The sequence below is a fragment of the Daphnia magna genome, linkage group LG3 (genome assembly GCF_020631705.1).
Source record: "Daphnia magna isolate NIES linkage group LG3, ASM2063170v1.1, whole genome shotgun sequence".
Lineage (NCBI taxonomy): Eukaryota > Metazoa > Arthropoda > Branchiopoda > Diplostraca > Daphniidae > Daphnia > Daphnia magna.
Genome location: NC_059184.1, coordinates 5072516 through 5095043, shown reverse-complemented (window position 1 = coordinate 5095043; position 22528 = coordinate 5072516). Strand labels below are relative to the sequence as shown.

The window sequence follows — 22528 nt, the reverse complement described above, 5'->3', positions numbered from 1 at the left end:
AATACTCCCAATGTTAGCTCCTCCCTCTCTTTGTTACGTAACGTGCAAAACCGATAGTGGCTCCGCCCTATTTGTCGCGTCTGGAATGACGATTCCGTTGATGACTTCATTACGTTAGTATATGACATGAATCTAAAAGGGAAAAAACAAAAAAAAACAAAAACAAAAAACAAAGAGTATTTTGAATATCCTTCATCCATTATTTTTGTTTCTAGAAAAAGATAGATCAAAAAACCACTGTACAATATTCGAGACAACCGGTAAACGCAGGCACCGCACGCCGTGCAAACTTGATAGGTTTGCATTCGATTCACAAACACCGCGCAATTATCCACAACAGAAAGAGAGAGAGAAAAAAAATTGGTTTAAAATAAAATAAAAAATTGTTTCGTTTCAACAAAGGCACGCGTACATCAAGCGAATGGTCTAGTATTTCAATTGGGGCTTGCACGGTAATTAGGGAATGGGGAGAACGTGGGGGCAGGGGGGGGCAGAAGAAAAACAAAAACAATCTATCAATGAGGCACAAAATCTTGTACACCAGAAGAAGAAAAAAAAAAAGGGCACACGAGTCTGTACATCTGTACAGTGAGGCTTCAGAGCTCACACAGGCAAGACTGGTTTGTTTGCAATCATTTCGTTCGTTATGGTCATCACCATCCAGTGGGAGCATCATTGATTTTTGTAGCCGTTATATATACCAGTGAGTCCAACCAATAGGAGGGCTTAAGTCATATAACATTTGCAAGAACGTTCGTGTCTTAGGAACAGACCAGCGCGATAAATTCAAATTTTTTTTCTTTAGTTTTGTTTGTTTTCTTTAATTACGAGCATAATAAACAGAATTTTAATGGATTTAAAAAAATAATAATGAAAACGAAAAGACCCTTGGTCACATCTAACAACGGAAATGGGTCTTTGAACTAATCTTTATGCACGAAAATTATGCGAATGGGTATTATCATGTGGCGGCAGTCTCTGTCGACAATTTCCAGTAAATCGGAGATCGTGAACGCACCTCGTCATTTCTCTTAATTCTTTTTTTTTTTTTTTTCTATTTTTTTTTTTTCTTCATCGATCAAATGACGCCGAAGTATAGTCTGTTGTCTCTGTTCCGCCACTGAGCCGCAAGCGACATTAAATTCTGATTTTCGCGTGTCTGGAATAATGTTTTTCTGTAATCGCAAGCACACTGGTCTTTTTTTTTGTGTGTGTTTTAGTTAGGGCAGTATCGTTGCTGTGATGCGCAACAATTTTTCATGATATAAGGCTGGCGGCAGTATTGAAAACCGTAACGCTGTAAGAAATCTTGGCAGGACATGGATCCAGCGATTTTGGTTATTCGATCCTCACATAATTCATTGACACCTGAAATTCATAAACAAACATTTAAATTTGTTTTTCATCGTCAGACTTTAAAAAAAAAAGACATACCAGAGCTGGAAAATTTATTAGAGACCGGGCTAGGGGCAGGAGATGTGCGTGCAGTTGTTTTTTCTGTTGTGGTCGTTGGGGTGGTGGTCGTCGTTGGCCGGAATCTTGTTACGCTAAGTGTAGGACGAGGTGTAGTAATCGTCGTAGCTGGAACAGTGGATGGCGCAATAGACAAGGATGACGCCGCAGGTTGCGTGTTGGCCGATTGCGAGTCTACCGACGCCGGGGTTGATCGTTTGGTCCAATTATTCCACCATCTAAATTGCGAATTTCGAATAGGATGATTACAAATATCAGTTGCGTCATGGAAAAGAACATTTTGTCGCACCTCGTAGATGGTGTCGAACTCTTGGAACTCGTGTGCCACCACGGAATGGTCGTGATCAAAGGCTTTGAAGTTGTAGTCACAGTGGTTGTTGTTGCTTTAATCGTGGTTGTTGTCGCCTTGGTAGTTGTTGTTGTTGGTTTACTAGTGGTAGTTGTGATTTTAGACGTGGTTGTTGTTGCTTTGGGAGTTGTCGGGTTGAAAACGTGCGCTGTTGATGCCAGACCTCCACTAAAGAACGGCTTAGGTTCCGTGGCCGCCAGGATGGTATCTGTTCGTTTCAGGAAAGAATTGAGACCGATATCCTCGGCGTAGTCGGGAATGGCATTTTCGTTTTCCACTATACAACGTCCGTTGTTGCAAATCTGGGAAAATCAAATCGGGAATTAGTCCGCCATTTTTTAAACCTCCAATTCCGTTGTTAGAGGGGATTTTTTTTTTTTTACCTGTCCGTCACCACAAGCGGAACCTTCTGCTGCCGGCCTGTAGGAGACGCAATAGCCGGACGAAGCGTCAAAACAGAACAGCTGGGCGCAGACACGATCGTCTTTCTGTTATTTTGAAAATAATCGAGGTGTTTTTATTGCGACACAATCAAACCAGCGGCTATTTATCTAATAAATGGAGCCTTACGAAGCAGGCAGATGTGCCACGATCCATCCGACACTGGGCATCAAGGCTGAGCAGTTTTCCAGGTAAAACACGGGGAAGAACAGCGTCCTCGTGCGGGCTGTTGAACAGGCAGGTGGCAGTTTCCCCACTGTCATTGCAACAAGAAAAGAACGAAGAATTGATGAGACCGTTTCCCTTGACGTGCCATCAGGCCAGACCCTAATAATGGGAGTATGAAGCCATCGAGCCTTACTTGAGGAAATGGTCGAACTGCGCAATGCTGCAAGAGGACCACTTGAAGCCGCGGTCAGTGTGTCGCAAGTCACTCATGATGTAACCGTCTTCCCAGCGGCAACGTTGCGCACCTGGTCCTCCCAAGTAGCTGGGCGGCGGGGAACCGTCATGAACGGAGCCCAATCTAAATGAAAGAAAGTATGAATTCAAACATCTTTCGTGTTTGTGTTGTTTCATTTTCAGGACGCTACTTACAAATGGCCGACTTCATGGGCAGCGACGATGATACCAGAGAATCCACCAGTGTCCTCGACGATGGCTACGCTGTTGACTTTCTCAAGGCGTTTGTTAACGACGCAGGCCCCTCCGACGTAGGCAAATCCTGAAATGAGGGGCATTAAGAAAATTGTGACGATCAATCTTGAAAGCAAGGGGGGGAAATCAGAAAAGGATTGATCCAATGTGGTTGAGGAAATGGACAGAGAAAAGAAGAATGGTGATGCCGATGCTAGAGCGAGTCACCCATCAACAACAGACAGCGAAAGAAGATGGAACACCGCTATATATACAAGAAAGGTACGAAGGTATTTTTTTTTTTTTTATTACTGAGCGGGGTAAGGGCTGAGAAGTTGCAATAGAGAACGAGGTGATTGAAATCACCGATGATGAACTGGACACGCTTCCGTGGTATTCGTGTGTTAAATTCGAAGTGAGGATGCGGCAGCTGGAAGGTAAAACAAAATCTTACCTCAATTCTGATAATTATTTCAAATGTTCTTTTTTTTTTTTTTTTGTTTTTCTGTGTTCATTCTACATCCTTGACATTTTAGTTGACTATATGACGAAGCCGATTTGTTTTAAAAATAGGAGCAAGGAAAAGTTGGAACTGCTGCACTTCTCCACTTCTTGAATCGACTGGAAAAATTCGAATTTCTTTTGCGAAAAAAAGAATAATGAGATAAGCGTGGAACGGGCCAAGTGCTGTGTGAACTGGTGCAGTGCCAATTGTTGTTTTAAAAAATATGATTTCGTGTAGGCATAATTGAGATTACGTGTCCCGGGAAGTCGAGGAATCAAGTGCGTTCAAAAGTGTACACAGGTCAATACTGTTTCGTCATGCAAATATTTGGTCATGTGGAAAGTTATTTGATTCACAAAATACACGTTCAGTATAGTAAAGTAAGGGCAAGTAAGTGATATAAAGTGGTGTAAAGTGGACAGTAACATGAAGTGCGTATAAGTAGGCAAGTCATTCATGCATCATCAACAGATGCGGCCCAAAGTGGAGTGAAACTCTTCGTGTTGATTTTCTCTGCTTGGCCACTAACAAGCAGAGCGGGACAATTAAATGCCACATCGCCATGTTCTACATGCAATAGGGTTTTTTTTAGTGCTTTATTGTAACTTTTGTATTTGTTGATCATTCTCTTTCGTTTTCTCTACAATCAACTAGACATATTTTCCCAACCACATTCAATCGCCCATTCATCTCGCTCTGAGAAACCAGATGAATACAGAGCGTTGAATCATATCCTCGTAAAATATGGTTTCGGGAAGGAAACGAAATAAAGAGAACGACCGAGAAGATAAACAAACACAAACGAATTTCACTCACTTTCTTTTGGGGGCCGTAGTCAAAGTATACAGTTTGCTTTCATTTCTTTCAAATGTAAGAGTTGCAAGTCACAGTGGTCTCAACTTACCGGCAGTTCCCCGATTGCAATCGTCCGAAACGAATTCACGTCTACACATGTCCAATCTGGAAGTATAACAATAATGCCAATACGGTTAACCAAGACAAAATCGCTTGCCTCTGACATACGGCTTATCCACCGTTTGTGGTGCAGTCAATTTCTAAAGTCATACATACACATCACACACAGCGCGCAAACGTTCTGTAAAAATAAGTCCGTTAAAATAAATTATTCAAGTCTTTTCAGTTGTCTTTCCTAATATCCCGGACTCATTTCGTATACATGTTGAGGTTACAACGAAAATCTTCGATAAACAAGTGTCTATCTAGGCAAAAATTGCACTGCGGCACAGTTTCATTGATCTTTTTGTTTTTTTGTTTTTTTATCGTAACGACCCAGACTGCGCAAAGAAGAGCCGCTCAACCTGATGGCTTTTTAACGTAGCTAGAAGCGACTAGCATATTCGACAGACATGTGGTTCTTATTTTTGTTTTTACCATTCGTGGAAGGCTCACCTTAGCGATTAGCATTTCTTTTGCCTCCCGCAGACGAGAGGGGTTTAAAAAAGAGAGCGAGAGGAAATATATATACACATATAAAAAGCACATCAATGGAAGAGCTGGAGGATTGTTAGTAACGAAAGCGATGGCGGTTAGCTTCACTGGAAATTGGCTATGAGGAATGAAGGATTGGACGAACAAACGAGGAAAGCAAGGGAGGGGGCTAAAGCGGAACCTACCGGCGGTGCCGTTCGCACAGCGGCCGCTTTTACGACGTCGGCACATGTCGAACCTGCATATTCGGGTGGCGAAAGGAGAAGAACAACGGGCAAGAAACAAAATAAAACAGGACAAAAAGCTATTGAATTAGAAATTCAAATATGTCAAAATGCTCCATGTTTTCAAGATTTTTTGCTGTTGTTCTTTTTTGAATATTTTCTCGCTTCCAAACGTCAACGAGAACCATCAAACGAAAATGGCCATCTGGGCAAACTTGTTGTACGATGTTAAAAAACAAAAAGGCAAATTCTTACGGTTCGCCTTGTATACATACGATCTGAGAATAGGTCTACTCGGTTATCTTAAAGGGCGATCGAAAGATGGTTAACTTACTTGGTTATTGCGACGGCAATGTCGTAAACGGGTAAACGCCTCTCTTGGAACAGGTACTTTCCCATATCAGTCAGGGCGGCTGTTGAGTCGATGGCGTTGCGTCCGACACGGTTCTTTTCGAAATAAGGAGTCGCATCTCGTCCCTGTGTTTAACCACATTCAATCACCATTAGTTGAAGTTCTTTTTTTTTTTTTTTTTTTTACAATAGCGACACAAAGGAAAAAGAAAGCTGGCACGAGAAAGAAGAAGAGAACACAAAATTAGAAAAGCCATTGTCCGACGTACCCTAGAGATGATGATGCCTGCGATGCTGATGCGCACTTTAGGTCCTTTAAGTAACTTGTAACGCAAATCAACTCCGTTCCAGAAGGAGACGAAATACTTCTTGATCTCAGCGTTATCACCGTTGTGTAACCTGCCATCGGAGAAAACATGTAAATATAAATTCAAATGATTGTCACAGAGGGTGTAGACGCGGTTGGCAAATCAAAGGAGGGACAAGGCGAATTTCTTTGAGGTATACTGAAGGTGCGCACCCCTTACCTGTAACCGTCGTAGTCGACGATCACTAGAATTTCAGGATAGATAGTAGGTGGAGCGCTGCGTTTCTGGCGTGGCATACGCTGTGATTTCCCCGTTGGGGGCAAATCCATTTCCATAAATGCTGAAATTTCCGGGAAAGAAAGGCATTTGAAAAAAAACAAAACAAATTGAGCATCAAAGGCAATCGAATTCTTTGCAACATACAATTTAATTGATCATTATTTTGCGTCTTATTATTTTGGCTCATTATTTAGTTTTTAAAATGAGACGAAAAGATAAAATGGCTTATAGATAGGTGACCATCTGAGAAGTACCCTGTATAACTACTTTCTTTAGTGGATTCACGGGGTCAATGAAGCCTCGCTTTGATCGCTGTTCTCAAGTGAGATTTTCTCTTAGATGGCCGTAATATAGCCGTGAAAATCACAAGAACTTAACGTTCCATTCAAGGACGATCCCATGTGGTACTTGATTTTGCGCTTGGTCGCTTGTCTCTATTCAATTACATTGTTTTCTTTTTCCTTGTTCCATCTTTCTCCAAAATCCTTTCACCGTCCTATCGAATCTCCCAGCTAAAACCCAAACCGGCTTCCTCCTCCAAGAAAAGAAAGAAGAAAAAAATAGAAAATGTTTCCGTCGTAAATAAAAAGATGATCGCCAAATGGGTTAATGGCTGCGCTTCGGATGGACGAGAAAACTATGAAAGCGTTTCGTGCCGAGCCCCCATTGCAATTCCTGCTAGACTCATTAAAACTACATTTTCAAGCTATTTGAATATCAGATGGGCGACATAACAACAAAGGAGAACAGCATCAAGATAAGAAAAATCAAAAATAAACGAAAAGAAAAGAACTAAGAAAAGAAATGAAAACATACCATAGTCGTCATCGGATTGGATGGCGGCTCGCTTGTAAACAATGTGGGAACCGATGCTGTGCTTCAAATCATAGACGGAGCGCTTTTTGCGGATTAAAGCATTCTCAGTGTCGTTGGCTGGTGGCAACGTCGACGGTGGCGACGGGGTCATGAAATCGGCCGAGCGGAAATCTTCCTCATCCATGAACATTTCGTCGTCGTGCGAGCCGCTCTGCAGCTGAACTCCGGCCGATTTATGGTGCAGTTGGCGATGCTTTGCTGGCAGAGGACGGATGACCAATTCACTCCCGATAGTTCCATCCTATTTGATTAAATTATGACCAATTTCTTTGAGTGTTTTTTTTTTGTTTGTTTGTTTCTTTTTTGCGGTTTTTAAAAAGGAACTCAGGGGAAGCCAAGAGTTAACAAGGAAAATGGCTGAGCGCTAGTCTCTCTATGACAGGACATAAAAGATGGTTCAGCTTGATGGACAACTATCATCAAGAGTCAGCCGTCTAGTTTACGACAATAGCCGGTTACGTCGTCGACACCGCTAAATTCCGCAATCGTATCCGCATTGCCTGTTTCCCGACTGTTAAATCATTTTTTATTGGCGGGCTATTTTTAAAAGTTACTTAAGAGGCCAAAGTTTGTCCTGTTTCAGAATTGAACGTCGTTGCCTTCTTCCTTGATTTCTGCCTTTTGCTTACCACATTTTTTTCCCCAGCAGTTTTTAAATCAAACGTAGTACGACCTCTGAAACCCTTGAATGCAGATGATCGGTACAAGGTGCGGCCACAACCTCCTCAAATAGAATTTAATAAAAAATTCCAACAGGTGTTTTGCAAGATAAAAGAAGAAGAAGAAGAAGAAGAAAAAAGGAAAGCCACCAACTGTTGCTTTCTTTGGAATTCCTTTTCTTACGATAAAGATTCGTTTCTCAAGCGGCTTTCTTCGACGTTTGGTCATTTTGATCAATTAAAATTTCCTACATTCCCCGTCTACTGTAGTGTCCCCTTTCCGGTTTCTGTCGAGGTTATGCGGCATTTCCCATTCGATAATTCTCGCGCTTATCTCGATGTTTTTTTTTTTGTTTTGTTTTTTTACTTCGTTTTCAATTCCCAGTGAGTGTAATGGATCGAAACGGTTGCGCGCTGATGACATTGAGTCTTTTGGGGGCCTCCACCTCCCCGTCCTGCCACTTACCATTCATAATCTGGTTACGAGGATATTGGATGCTCTTGACGTTGCGGCTCTGCCAAAGAGAAAAATCTCGTTGAAAAATGGATACTTTGCCTTTCCCCTCTTTGGCCTCTCGTTCCCTATTTCTTTTTGGGCCATACGGTTTCCATTTGCTTTGTTTCATTTTGTTCCATCTCTTCTCTTTTCCATCTCCCCGCCACTTGTCTTTCATCTAAGAATCTGATGAACGGCGCGCGCGCTCAGCATGTCGTTTCAACGCTCAAGGTTTCCCCTGTTCCAAACAGCCTCGCAGTGCCTGTCTAATGACTTTTCTTTTCAAATGAAAGAATCTTAAAGTCCCGGAAAACCAAGGTCGAAATGGAACGAGAGGAGCACCGCATATGATTTATTTCGTTTTTTTTCCTTATCGTGATTTTCTCTTCGGTTCTCGTTCTCCGATTGTCGTCAGTATTCTGTTGCGCTATCAAAAAGGAAAAGAAAAGTCGTGGTTTGCTTCTGAAAATCATTTTCTCTTCACTCAGCTGGAGGAAAAATAGCTCAATAATTTCGGAATCATATCAGTTTCCACATCGGTGAGTCAAGGTCTCCATTTTTTTCTCTCTCAATCTTGACCGAAATTTCTGCGACCAATCCCCTTTTTTTCTCTATCGGCGGTGAACGCGGACGGTACGGGAACTTGTTTCCGCCCTTGTGAAACTTTGCTTGCAATTCCGTATTTTTTTTAAATAAGAAGCTTGCATAAAAATCACGTTGGGGCGTGGATGTTATCCAATATAGCGTTTCGTGGTTTGGGGGGGGGGGGCGAATTGAAGTTGGAAAAATTAAGAAGAAAGACAAGTTACTATACCAGAATGAGGGCGTCGTCTACAGCGTCGTGGTTGACTAGCACTGCTGCCTCCGTATCCGTATCCTGATAGATGGTACCGATATCATCGTCCTTGATGAATCAAACAGTCAGCACATAAAATAAAATAAAATAAAAAATCGTTAGAAAAAAAAAAGAATAAAGTTAAGAACTGGTTTGAAAAATGAGCACTCAGCTTGTTGCTGACAATCTACAACAACCCCCCCCACCCATCAAACTCCAGTCATTATTAGCCTCGACGATTGGCATTGATGATCGCATGGAACTTATTTTTTATTCCACTCGTAAAGACTTGAAGTAAAGAGAGAGAGAGAGAGAGAGAAAAGGGGGATGGGGGCAGAAATACGAAGATGAAAAATGCAGACGGACTCCACTGTACGTAACCGGTTGTGACGGTTACAATTAAAGTCGGTAATGTTACCATAAAAAATCATCAAGGAGAAGGAAGAAACTGAACAGAGTTTCCGAATGATTCATTCTACTTCTTGGGTCGACAGGGACGAGAGGATTTCTTTTCTCTGCTTCCACTTCGTTTTTTATTCGTTTCACGGCTGGCAGCATATAATGTACCAAGTTTATGTGGTGGTAGACAAGTCGTAACGGAGAAACACCTTGAAAGGCAGAAGAATGCAGCACGTACGTAGCAGCAGGAGCTCAACAAGAGGGTATAGAAATCACAAAAAGTATAAACAAACACACACCACCTTCCTCCGTATAGATTTGCACGGGCTAAGATTTCCAAAAGATCGGCCCAATGTTTTGAGTGTAGCCTAGCTCCTTAGATGACACGAGCAGCTCGTCAAACAAGGAGAAAACAACAACAACAAACAACATCACTAAAAACTATTCAAAAAATTCTTGGCTGGACTCAAGGCAGAAAAAGCATTGGATGATTGGGCCAAACATTGAGTCGCCTATAAGGAGCGAAGAAATGAAGCTCATTCCAAACAAGGTGAATTTTCAGTTGAAAGGAAAGTGATTGGCTTTTGTTTCATTTATCTACCCCGAACAAACGCACACACAAAAATCAAATAAACCCTTATTTGCATTTTTAATTTTTTTTAATGAAATTTTTCAAAGTCAGTTAGACGAGCAGTTTACTGAATCTATATTTTTCAAGTTGATTTTGGAAAGTGAAGGGGGGAACCCGAGATGCTGTGTTTGATGCTCTCAATCCAGTCTGCTTCGCTAACTCGTTTCGGTTTGGGCCGTGCTGGGCCGAAGAAAGTGCTTGTTTTGAAGTCGAAGAACAAGCAATGAAACAAAAAAACAAAAAAAAAAAAAATAAGAAGAAAAGAACAATGAAAAAGACCAAGTTGGAAAGTTGTCATTTCGTGCCCACCAATCCAACGCCAGAGGAGGTAAAAGGCAAGAGAAAAGACTTGGAAGAGTAAGAGTCATTTGCAAAGCGTGTCTTAAAGAGACGAGCTATAAGAGATTTGTCGTACAAGAGAAGTCTGACGAGGTAAAAAGACTAGAAAGGGAAATGAGGGGCAAAGCAGATTGAAACAGCAACGGGAGAAAGAGAAAATAAGAGAAAGAAAACAAAACAAGAACCAGCAGGTAATTTCTGTCACCCGTGTGACGTGCGTTTTCATCGTCAAGTTGACGGATGATCGGCTAGAATTTGTAAAAACTCGACAGATTTGTAAGCGATGGAAGCTCAGTGCCCCAAGTATTCAAAAGAACCCGAACTAGTGAAAGTAAAAAAATAAAAATAAATAGACAAATAAAAACTCTCACAATTTGGGAATGACAATCCTGACCCAGTTTTTTTTTTTTCAAATAATTTCCCTCTCTTTCTCTTTTCTTTCTTCCTTCTTTTCCCTTGTTCTTCTCCGCGTCATCCGCCTCAAAGTTGACGTTGACCGGCTAAAGCACGTTCGCTCTTAGCTGCAAATCAGTAGCATTTCCCTCTTTACATAAACAAACTGCTGCTGGTTCTTTAGCCGTATTAAAGGGAATTGTTTTGTCAGCTAGACCATGATTTAGGCAACGTGCAGATGTGGTTTTTAATTCTTAGTCGACGTCTACTCGCCACGTAGGCGATTTGTTATTTGGCATGTCATTTTTCATTTTCTTATCCTAGGGCAGCCTACCTTTCTACGTGCTTTAATCCTTTGCTGTGCGGTGTGTGTGTGTGTGTGTGTCCACGTTGCACAACATTTTTCGTTTGGTCTTTTTGTTCATTAACTTTTTTTTTATGCGGCTATTGTTTGTGGCCGTTTCTCCCTTCTCTTTTTTTTTTTTACTGTTTCAAAATTTCCTTTTTTTTTTTTTTCTCTTTACTCCTGACTTATTTTTTCTTAGCTGTCTGCCTTTTTATATATATTTTTTTCGGACCATTCCCCCGCATTTGAATGGCGTTGAACTCTTTTCATCCTCATTCCTCGAGGCACCTGGCCAAATGACGTCATTTACCCAGTGTCGTAGACGGTGAAAGTCCTTCCTTTTATTTTTTTTTACCAACCCCCCCGAAAATTTGTTTCCCTGTTCAAAATAACACGCAATATTTCGTGACAAACCGGAAAACTATCGACTAAAAAAAAAAAACAAAAAAAAAAAACAAGAAAACAATTGATGACGATGCCTATTTGAAAAATCAAGATCAAGAACCCGGATAGAGTGGCAAACGCGGAACGAATGGTTGATCTGCTTTCTTTATCGATACTGCACCATATCGGAGGTATATAAGTACATCAACTACCTCCAGCTTTGTCTTTGACATTCATTTATATACTAATTTATTTCGCTTGCTTGATGTCTTGTTTTTGCGATTTCGGTTTCTCTCAAGCGATCTATCACTCTGTCTTGATCTTGCCAAGTTTGTCGACGTTTCGAAAGGGGGACAAAAACGATGGGTTTCACAAACGCGGGACTTTCAAACGACGGCAAAAAAAATAATGAAATACTTCCTCCAATGCGCAATAATGGTAGATATGCTCAGTGTGCAGTAGCGCATTTTTTCGACTTTGTTCTGAAAAAAAAATAAATAATAATAATAATAATAATGATGCCTCGCCCAAGAAGTGGGCGAGAAAGCCGAAGGGCGAGGTGCGGTCTTGGCGGCCTTGTTGGTTTGAATACTCTAATGACGGCAGAGATTTTTCTCTTTTTTTTCTCATTGTAGGACAGCACCATTTAAAGAAAACTATAAACGTAAATGAATCGTGTCTCGCGCACTCAAACATTTGCCTGTTGTTCTACATAAAAACGAAAGGAAAAACATAAACAAAGCAAAAAAATCGGCAGGATTGGTTACAACTTTCATTTTCTCGAACGAATAGCAAAATAGCAAAACTACAGGAAAAGGGATGCCAGCGTAACTCAACACAGTGAGCAGTGGACCGGCGGCAACCTTTCACCTCCTAGCTCGCAGCCAAATCTAATGATAATCAAACTGAGCTGCTGTGCTGGAACAACCAATTATCAATCTCGATGACAACAACAACCAAAAAACAAAAAAAAAGTGGGCCATGTGCCTATTTTCTAACAATCTCGTTCTCGATGAAAAATCGGGCCGTCACACACAATACAAGGCGTGTGGACGTCTTCAGGTTTTCTGCTGTCTTACTTTTCTGTTCTAAATCGTAGCAACTAAAAAGCGGCTCAGTGCGCGCTAGCTGTCCAGTTTTTGTTGTCGTTCTGGAAACGACTAAGAGCAAACGGTGGACGGCTTTCGCTTTCTTCTTTCTCGAGCTTTTGTGCTGCTGTCCCTTCGCTCAGTCTATGTATAAGAACAACAGAAAGAGACGTCAACTCGTTCTTCCTTTTCTAGTTTTTTTCCTTTTCCAGTTCTCCGAGCCCCATGGGCAACACCCTGTAGGATGCTCGACCACCTTTGATCATGGCATCCCAAACGATTTTTTTCCTTTTTTTGACGGGATTGACCTTAGACTTGGAGAATTACGAGGCGTGTCGTGAAAAGTTAAGAAGCCTTCGAGGCCAAATTCCGCCTCGTATCTGACGCTCGCAAATGGGGAATCAAAACAAAAGAAATGAGTCTAAGGGCACGCCCAACACAAAAAACTGAAACGACTTTTGTTTTCCGCAACTCAATCACCTACACCAACTACGGGCAACATAGCCTTGGAAATGCATCGCATAGGGCAAGAGCAGCACGTTGTTACACGGAAGCTTGGGCGTCCGCAACATTCAATTTCAATGCATGACTATTTATTCGCTTGTGGTTAAATATCAATTTTTAAGTAATGCAAAAACCAAGCCAATACTTTCTTATCCTCGTCACATCAATCAGCGAGAAACAATACTGAAAGAGGGTTCGTTGCAACAACTTCAGGGTTTGGGATTTTTTTTGTTCTCGTTGAATTTTCCCTGACTGATCGATTCCGATTCGATGTGTTGCGTATACCCGACGAGGAAAACAAAAATGCAAAACCAACAGGGGAGCCTGCAACTGGGATCGTGGGTAGAAAGTTGCCTGTTGGACTTTTGACTAGACCCCACGTCATTCTCGAGCTGATTTCAAACCCACATCACGCGCTGCAAATATATACTTTCACTTGGACGCCAGTCCAGCCGACGTCAGCTGGGCATAGACTGCTGGAATCTATCTGGACGACGCCGCTAAGAGCCAACGTTTTCCTCAATGGCACGCGACAAGTGGCCAAGTCACGCTGTCACCACTAATCGTCACTGCGCTATTCTCGGTTAGGCAAGATGCGATTAAAGAATGCCCAATCGTTTGGGTGTACTTTAACACGACGAAGGTCATAGAGTATTTTCTGACCATCCTGTACTACATCAGCTTTCCATTAAAAATAAAAATGCTGTCCTACCTGAGGCAACTCCTCGAGAGTGATCCCTCCAAATTGGGTTCGGTTTCCATCCATTTGGTCGGCGGATGGCGAATCGGCCACCCACACGCGAACCTTGTTGCCGCCACGAAGCAGCTGTTCGTTACGTTCCAGTCGTAGGTTGTATCTGTGTCCGTTTCCCCCGTAAAATAAATGAGATTGCGATGAATGAAAGGTCGTTTAAACTTGGAATGAAATATTAGGAAATGTGGATAATTTGTTTGCAATTTAAAAAGGGGTTTTTTTACCGTGTGCCAAATGCGGACAGGTCGACATGGCGGATATCTCGCTCTGCGTCGCGCCTTACCCTTGATCGCAAGTTAATGACTTCATAGTTTGGAACTGTAAAAACACGCAAAAGGAAAAATAAAGACCACAATGTTAGAAAGCCGCAAATGTTTTTTATTCTATAGACATGTAATTGCGTTATTTTGATCAAATAACAGAATATTACATTATTATTTTTTTTTTGTTAAAGTGTGGTGTCCTAGTCCGATATTAAGTAACGTACCTTGATCATGCGAGTCGACATGGAAAACCCGCCGCAATTCGTCGGGCGTCATGTCATGATGGACCTGTAACATAAACATCCATTTTTAAGTCTTTTTTTTTTTTGTTAACTTGTTTACTATGTTCTATAAAAAGATTTGTGTCTTCACCCCAAAAAAGGATTCTCGAGAATCCCAACAAAAAATCACCACCCAAACAGGGTCGTTGAAAACAAATAACATAAAGTACAAGAGTGTATATACGAGAACAAGTCAAAGCAATAACTAACACTGCTGCTATACTACCGTATATTCTTTGTGTTGCGCACGCGCATACCAAACGAATATTTCCTTTTCGCTGCTGTTTAGTTTTACGAGAGTGCAACACTTCCACAAGATAAAAGAAAAAACACATTTCCGAAAGCAGCCTACAATGCCAAGCTATAGCGACTACTTTCTCGCAGTGGGTTTTGTCCTATTGTTGTCATTTCTATTGCATATGTAATTATTCAATACGTCTATTACAACCGAACTTTTTTATACGTGAAGGCCATCGAGCCCGACCAACTAGTTAGTTATTAGCCCGCTGGGGTTCGTGAAGGAAAAGTTAATTTTAAACGACAAAAAAAAAAAATAAAATAAAATTTGTTTAGAAAAAAAAAAAGAAAATCAAAGGAAGAAGTCTACAAGGGAAAATGACGATGAAAGTGTATACAGTGGATATACGTGCGCTTTCGCTGCTGGTTTCGTACAGCCTCAAGCTTCAATTTTTTTTTCTTCTTCCCCAAGTCTTTCAAAAACGCAATCGTCTTCTCATTCAATGTGCACGTTAGTTGTCCTTTTTTGACTTCTCACAATCCTACATCATTTCTATGCCATTCGCGGTGCAGTCCAATAACAAGCGTGAGCCACACGAGCAAAGCCCTTTTGAACCGATCTCTCTCCGCCAACACGAATGTCTAGCAGGACGTATAGAGGAAAAAAAAAGGGGGAATACCGACAACGAAAAAAGGAAAACACAAAAAAAAACATTCATACATTATGGATGGACTGTTAATATAACGACTTGAGTATTCGGCATGGAACCGAAGCCGGCTTATTCACGAATCACAACTAGCGAGCGAGGTTGCACACACACAACGATGGCATCAGGTGAACCTTGAACAACTCAACACACACGCACCTGTGTGTGCACATACGGTGGGGTTTTTCGCAGATAGCCTATACGCCGACGAATCTTTATGTCTGAAGCTCTGACAAGGCCGTGTTGTCCAGTTTTTTCCCACCGATAAAGCAGAAAGACATTTTATTTTTACATCGTCGGTTTGGGGGACGCGTATTTCTCTATAAGGACGCGCTCACAATCCACGGTGCGTGCATCGAAATTATCCTGAATATGCAGTCAAGTGGCAGACCATACTTTGCGAATGGCCTTTTGCCTTCTCGGTGATGACGTAATCTGTCACGAGTTTTTTTGTTGTTTTTTTTTTTAAAGAAGACATCACGACCGAAATACAATCAGAACAACGGTGTTGTATCTTTGAAAAGGAAGTTATGGGCTGTGTGAGGAGGTAAAAAAAAAAAAAAGTAGGTCGTCTTATACTACACTTGTGCAACGGTCATCCTATGCCGTTTGGTCTATATGGTAATCCATATTGCCCTAGTTTATTTACACCCGACTAGCTACCTGGAACCGACCTTCCCTTGCAGAAAACAAACAAAAAAATTGTAATAAATAAATGAAATAAAATAAAAAACAAAAACAAAAAAACAACAACACAGAAATAGATACAAAACAAAAAGAACAGAACACACACATCAAACTCAAAAATATAGGACGCGCGTAGTGGAAAATAAGACGCTCCAGAGCGGGGCATGTGTGTATGCGTTACGTTCTATTCTTGATGTTTTGTTTTGTTTTCTTCTTTCCTCCTTTCTAACAATTCAGCAATACCAACAGAAGAAAAGAAGAGAAAAAAAAAAAAATCCAGAGTGAACGGTTACGCTCGGTTGATATCTAGTAGACAGTCCATACCATTCCATGCGGCCTTTCGGTCCAAAAAACGAGGACTCTAACGAAATCGGGAAGGTCCCCCCTTTTTTTTTTACGTTATTACGATTATTGTTATTTTAAATGATTTTTATTACTATCCTCTCTACACGCGTATGTGTGGTAGCCACTAGGAGCATGCACGATCACTTTGTCCTGCTCGATTAAACATTTCGATTGTAATTTTTCGTGCTGTTCAAGCGTGTCATACGGTACGTGTATACCGGCCGTTTTTTTTTACAAAAATAGGCAATTGCATTTCGTTTCGTTTTGTTTCACTTTGATCACGGTCCGGTTCATTACTAGACGATTGTCGTCGAAAGAGGTCGGCTGCCATCTCTGCTGGCACGTGAGCAGGCAAGCGAAACCGTGCAAACCCTTCTCGGGAATCGAAGGCTTCGCACGCGTCCCGTACGAGCAGATGTTGTGCCTGCAGGAGATCCATGTTGCACACGCGCTATCCCGCTGGCGTGTAAACATAACCTCGATCTTCTCCCTTCTTTTCCCTCTCTCGCACGACTATTATTCCTCTTTTTGTGTGTGTGTGTGTGTGTGTGTTCCTTTTTTTTATTTTTCGGTCTGATACGATTACTTTTTATCCCCATCGATAAGAGGAGAAAGCGGCTAACAGGCGTCGCAGGGCGTTTTCTCCTTCAATGAACGGACGCTATTGATGATGACACTGCCCTACTGCCGTCCTTTTAGTCCCTGATTGTAGATTTGCGTGCTATCGTGCGGGATTGCTACACAAACGAGCCAACGAGAAACAAAAACATGTTGGACGTAAAACGACTTTGTTGTACGCATCTCGCAATAAAATCTAACCGAACGGGAGACAATACAAATAAAGCCGAAAAGACGTGAAAGTTGTGTCCTGTTGACAACTCGATACCCGATTTCGTCTAGTTCCTGTTTGTACCTGTTAGTTAGTTTAGTTTTTTTTAGGGCGAACTGCCAACGAAGACCGGAAAGCTAACGGTTGCCTTCCAAATCATTGCATTGTCGGTTCACGCAACCAATCGACGGAGAAAGCTCAATTTTTTTGGGGAGGGGGGCTATAGCTTGCTCACATATCACGAATGTTACATTGAATGGCATATGTTTGTCCTATTACCGCGGTCTTTCTCCATTGCTGACCCTTCCTTTCATCGGATCATTCAAACTACTGGAGTTCATCTAACTTTTTATATGTGGCTAACTGATGACACTATCACGAACGCAATGCCTAATCAAACTCGCTTCAAAAAGACGCTTGGCATTGAACAAACGGCATATACAATGCACGAATAACATCAATGAATGGTTGGTCGATTAAACGGATCGCGGAAGAAAAGAAGAAAGCAGAAAAAAACAAAACAACATGGAATTACAAGAAAAGTTTGTGGTTATTCCTCATTTAAAAATGCATTCCCCTGAATAAGAAACGTCTTGTGAATAGAAATTGGACGGAAAAAGACTATAGGTGAAAATAGCCGAAATTCCATCAAGCGTTTCGGCGTCGATGATGTAAGCGCTTACGTTTTGTTTTTTTGCTGGGAAGCTCGACACGTTATAGAAAGAAAGCCGCCGGTTTTGCATCGCCGCGCTTTTAAACGTCCCATCTATCAAGCGGCAAAATGACGCGTGCACATCTCACGCATTTCTCGTCCATGTGCTCTCTCTTCTTCATCCACCTCTCTTTCTCTTATTCTTTTGCTCGTTTCCTTACTGCTTCCCCCTTTCCGCGTCTGTCTCTATTCCTTCAATGGAGGAAGTATTTTTTATTTTATTTTATGGATGACGGAAGGATGTACACACATATTTTTTCAATGATCTGCGCTTTGTCAGAATAGCTTTCAATGCCGGACGTCCTCGCTTTGCGCATTGCTGCTGGAACATTTAAAACTCCGCACCTAAAGATGCCGTCTCCATTAGCGCATTTTTATTTTCTGTTTTCTTCTTTCCGGATTCGTAAGACCTCCACCGAAATCACCGATCGTTGTCATTTTTGTCCCCCCCCCCCCTTTTTATTTCCTTGAACATATGGAGTCCCATCATTTGAATAATAGCAGTTGAAAGAGAGGCCAGTGTTTTTCCCTATTCCCGTCATGTAGACACGCGGGATGTGCGCACCCACTGCGAGTGCGGTCTCTATGTGTTGAGGACGTCAGTTGTCCAGGACTTAAGGTGAGGCAAAACGCGGGAAGTAAGCCAAGGTGAGACAAGGCTAAAGGCGGATGAAAGACTGTAGGTGGCCCGCCCCGGCAGGTGGCCGTGCATATCGACGATGATCCGCCGTGATTTGTACAGCGGCGACAAAGTCAATGCGACCTGACGACATGCAGTTATCTCGTAATAACAAGATATCGGCGATTTTCGAGGACCTTTTATCATCGATGCCATACGTGGCTGTGAAAAAGGGCGGAAGAAAACAAGCATCTGACATGCCTATTGTCGTGACTAATCAATTAGACGGGCGAGAATGCATGTAGCTATCGAGACAAGAAAGAAATACTGAATTTAAAATTTAAAAAAATTGGAACTTACTTGATTGTTGGCAGCAGTGAAGGGCAGTTGAACTGTGGCAAGGTAGAGGACAGCCACGGCGAGATAAATGCGGGTATAAGACATGATTCAAACAAGATGTTGGAGTGGGTTAAATATGGCAGCTGCAGTAGGAAAAGTAGAAAACAATGCTCTTGGGTTGTCCTCGAAAAACAAAACAAAAGGCCGACGGAGAAATGCTAGAAAATTCACAAAAAAAAATAAAATAATGGAACAAATAAAGAAACAAATCAAAAATGTAAAGAAATCGGCAAAATCATCAATTATTATTTGGTGTGTTATTATTATACGCGAAACAATGGGGGTTGGCTTAAAGGTAGCCATTTGAACAAAGTAATCATTGGCTTTCACTTTCTTGTTTATAATTTTAGAAACTCGTGCGAATTTTCTTCCGAAACGAAACACTTGGGGAGACAGAGAGAGATTCTCTGCTTCAACGACCATTTTTTATGTGTTTTGCGTGTGTACTTCTTTCGTTCGGCGTTTGACCACACATGCGTGTGTATCTGTTTAAAGTTACTCACGGCCGTGGGGCTGTCCTATTTACTTCAACCGAATGGGAGGACTCAAATGGATCGCGTCTTTCGCAGCCTTGCGCAGTTTGAAACCATTCCCGCCTTCCCTTCTTCTTACAAGTCCATAAGGAGGAAGATCGGGAAGATCGGAGAAGGAAAAAAGGAGACAAGAGAAAGAAGAAATTAAAAACAAAAAAACTTGGGATTTTCACTTGAGGAGAAAGCCAAGATGAAAGACGATCATCATCTGTCCATTTTTTCGCTTCGTCTACTTGGCATTTGTTTTTTTTTTTTTTTACCTATCTCTTCTTCGGCTTCTTCATCATCTTCATTTTCGTGTTAGCATCATCGGGCTTTCTCTCTAAGAAATCCGTTGAAACATTCATTTGAACGGTCGATTATAGTAGATTGGTTTGATAGTAACTATGTGTTCGGGCAGGCAGTTGCCGGATGCTGCGGACATACCTCCCGGAGGCCACTCCCGCGGTAAACTGTTCTTCCCATCGTTGCGCTTCACTCGAATTCATTTTGATTTTCCGCAGCTGCCCAAGGGCCTGTGAGCATTCGACCCACTGTCTCATGTGTGATTTAGTGGTAACGCTTTTACTCGTTTGCCTTCATTTCAAAACGGTCGTATTTCAATTTGAGCAGAAGACTTTTTTTTTATTAAGTCCCATTTTAATCAAGTAGTACTGGCGTCACGCTGGTTTGGTATGGGGAGGTTCACAATTATTCGAAAATTGCCCAAGCGAAAAGTAGGTAATCGAAAACACAAAATTCTTTAAAAAATGTTTTTTTTTTTCTTCCTATTTTCGACTGTAAGAGAAAACTAATGCTCCGAGACATTGCAGGTTGCTCGTCAATCAGCAGATGCTCCCAGGTTGAGAAATGAAAGGCGGATTTCAGCAAAAGGAGAAAGGAATAGACGGCAAAATGTAAGGGCATGACTAAGAAAAAATAAAATAAGGCGTTGGCGAGCAAGAATGCCGTGCAAGCACATGCGTGTACGACATGTAAACAGTGTACATCATCAGTGATATGGAAATCTCTTAGAACGTGCATTTAGCACATTGAATTCAACGTTTGAATCGTGTGGTAGTCTTAAGTCTTGACTGGCCCGTTTTGTATTGCTGCAAATATTTATATACTGAAGAAGGTTTCACGTCCTCGATTAAATATACAGCATCAGCCATGCCAGCAGTGAATGAGAAAAGGGGCTACTCGGGTCATTTTTCTTTTTTCAAAGTCTGGAGAGCCTCCGGTCTCAGCGATTTTTTCTTACTTTTTATTTCTCTCTCTTTCTCTCTCCATGGGACATCGTCTGAATCCGGTCATTCCGACCGAACGTATTCTTTTTGGGTGGGAACATCACGTCCATCAGCTGTAAATCACTCGATTATAACGATGCTTATTTATTTCGTTTGTGATTTTTTAAAACATCGCAACATAAAGGCAGACGACCGAGAAAAGATTCCAGCCGCGGGCTTCACAGATATTGTGTGTTTTCAACTTATCATTACGTGGCCTCATTTTCATTTGTCTGATGGCCATTCTGAACGTGTTCTAATGCAACATGCACGCGGAAAGGGCGCGTTAATTCAGGGTGAAACGTAAATGAAATAATAAAAAAGCTCTTAACTTACACTACAATGTACGTCAAACTGAGTTGTGTGACAAAACATTTCAAGATGGGGGAATGCAATAATGATATCGATTGTTATACCTGGAAAGGCCGGGTAGTGGTGACGTTTCAACTGCGGCTCCTCGCGGCTTTGAACAAATTAATTCCAAGCCCAATTGCACAAAAAACGAGAAGCCAAGCTGAGAGGAGAAAGTCGCTTGGGCCTTGTCGTAACTCTTGGCGATCGAGATCGGCGCAGACTCAGGTAGCGACGATCGTGTAGAGAAGAGTTGCAAAACTTCAGACGAACACAGCGGTATGCAAAATAATAAAGGTCGCACTTGTGTGTGAAAAAGGGGATGTGGTTTCGGCTGAACGGTTAGCGAATCGAATCGGAATCGCAACGCCAACGAACGAAATCTTTATAGAGATTCAACGAGCATCGATGTTGTCGCTATATCGATAAGAAAACACTGCCGAATAATGTTCATTTTCTCAATCGAAATGAGCCCTCATCAAATGAAAACAAACGATAACAATTGATCAAATGGCAGCGTTCGAGTCACTCGGATAAAAATGGACGGCACTTTCTTCTTTTCGTTTCAATTCTTTAACTTCTTCCTTTGCTCTTTTTTCGAGTTCTTTGACGAAACAAACGACGAATAACAAAATCCGGTCACTCGTTGCGCTGGTGGAATCAAAAGTGAGAGAGCGCGCGCGCGCTCTCGGAAAGGAAGCAACAACAAACAACAACAATAACAACAACTGCAACAGCGCGATGCGGTGAGGTTCTTTCTTTTCTTTAGTCAGCAAAAGTAGTACGAAGATAAGGAGGTTGGTCGGACGGTATTAGGGAAAAAGTCTAAGGGAGCACCTGTTGACGCGGCCACGGCCAGAGCCTCTCTGAGCTCCAAGTAGCCACAACAGGTGGAAGTCTTAAAGGCAAAACAGCACTGGGAAAAGGTGGTGGAAGAGGAGTGGACAGGCGAAGAGAGGGGGGAGGGGGAGGGAGCGAGAAAGAGAGAGAGAGACTTTAGAAGAACGTAGGAGGAGGAAAAAGTAGGAGGGAAAGAGAGAGCCGGAGCGCGGCGCTGCTGTTTGCCTTTGCTGCCGCAGCTTCTGGTGGAGCCCTCAGTGTTGGCGCTGTCGCTAGTTCTTTTGGGTCCTTGAATTTCTTTCTACGAAAAAAAAAATAATAAATAAATAAATAAAATGAAATGAAATAAAATTCTCTCTCTTTTTCTTTTCTTTTATTCTATGTACTCTATCTATCTAGAATATCTGTTTGTGTAGCTATCCCTCGATCTAGCTATTTTTCTTTCTCTTTTTCGACACAGGGCAAAGGGGATGATATTTGTTGTTCTTTTGTTGGTTCAAAAAGGCTCACGCGAACTGTTCGTGTGTACCATCATTTGCCCTAGTCCCTGTATGTTATGTTAGCTGGCCTGTGCAGGTTACTCACCAGCCGACCACCATCGACTTCTTCGCTGTCCTTGTCCTTTCTGATTGCATCGTCCTAGAGTTGTTGCCTCTTTTGGTGTCTAGTCCTCCTTAGTTCTTGGTTTCTTTCAGTTCTTTTCGACCTGGGCTCAGCCTGTAGAGGCTTACGGGTGAG

At 41.9% G+C, this 22528-nt stretch overlaps 1 protein-coding gene across 2 annotated transcripts; it reads right to left on the bottom strand.

The window, feature by feature from the left end:
• Positions 1-177: 177 nt before the first annotated feature.
• On the bottom strand, positions 178-21829 carry LOC116918826 (A disintegrin and metalloproteinase with thrombospondin motifs 18). 2 transcript variants are annotated; one of them, XM_032924601.2, is made up of 18 exons: positions 21016-21829; positions 18760-18956; positions 14207-14270; positions 13944-14037; positions 13678-13822; positions 8861-8950; positions 6832-7132; positions 5956-6076; positions 5698-5827; positions 5412-5554; positions 5039-5091; positions 2861-2987; positions 2625-2789; positions 2393-2519; positions 2206-2310; positions 1763-2124; positions 1435-1691; positions 178-1368 (listed from the first exon to the last, which is right to left on the bottom strand). In XM_032924601.2, exons 2-18 carry the CDS (start codon positions 18841-18843, stop codon positions 1217-1219), a joined length of 2520 nt encoding a protein of 839 aa, XP_032780492.2. In that variant the 5' UTR covers positions 18844-18956; positions 21016-21829; the 3' UTR covers positions 178-1216. The 2 variants fall into 2 exon arrangements, with proteins under 2 accessions (XP_032780492.2, XP_032780491.2); XM_032924600.2 differs by lacking the exon at positions 5039-5091 and adding an exon at positions 4309-4364.
• Between the last annotated feature and the right edge of the window lie 699 nt (positions 21830-22528).

Bases quoted from the DNA above. Each gene is read 5' to 3' on its own strand.
- LOC116918826 (XM_032924600.2), bottom strand. From the start codon at position 18,843: ATGTCTTATACCCGCATTTATCTCGCCGTGGCTGTCCTCTACCTTGCC. The intron at 13,823-13,943 runs GTAAAAAAACCC...AAACGGACACAG, and splicing joins CTGTCCGCATTTGGCACACG to ATACAACCTACGACTGGAAC. The intron at 2,988-4,308 runs GTAAGTTGAGAC...CCCTCATTTCAG, and splicing joins TTGCAATCGGGGAACTGCCG to GATTTGCCTACGTCGGAGGG.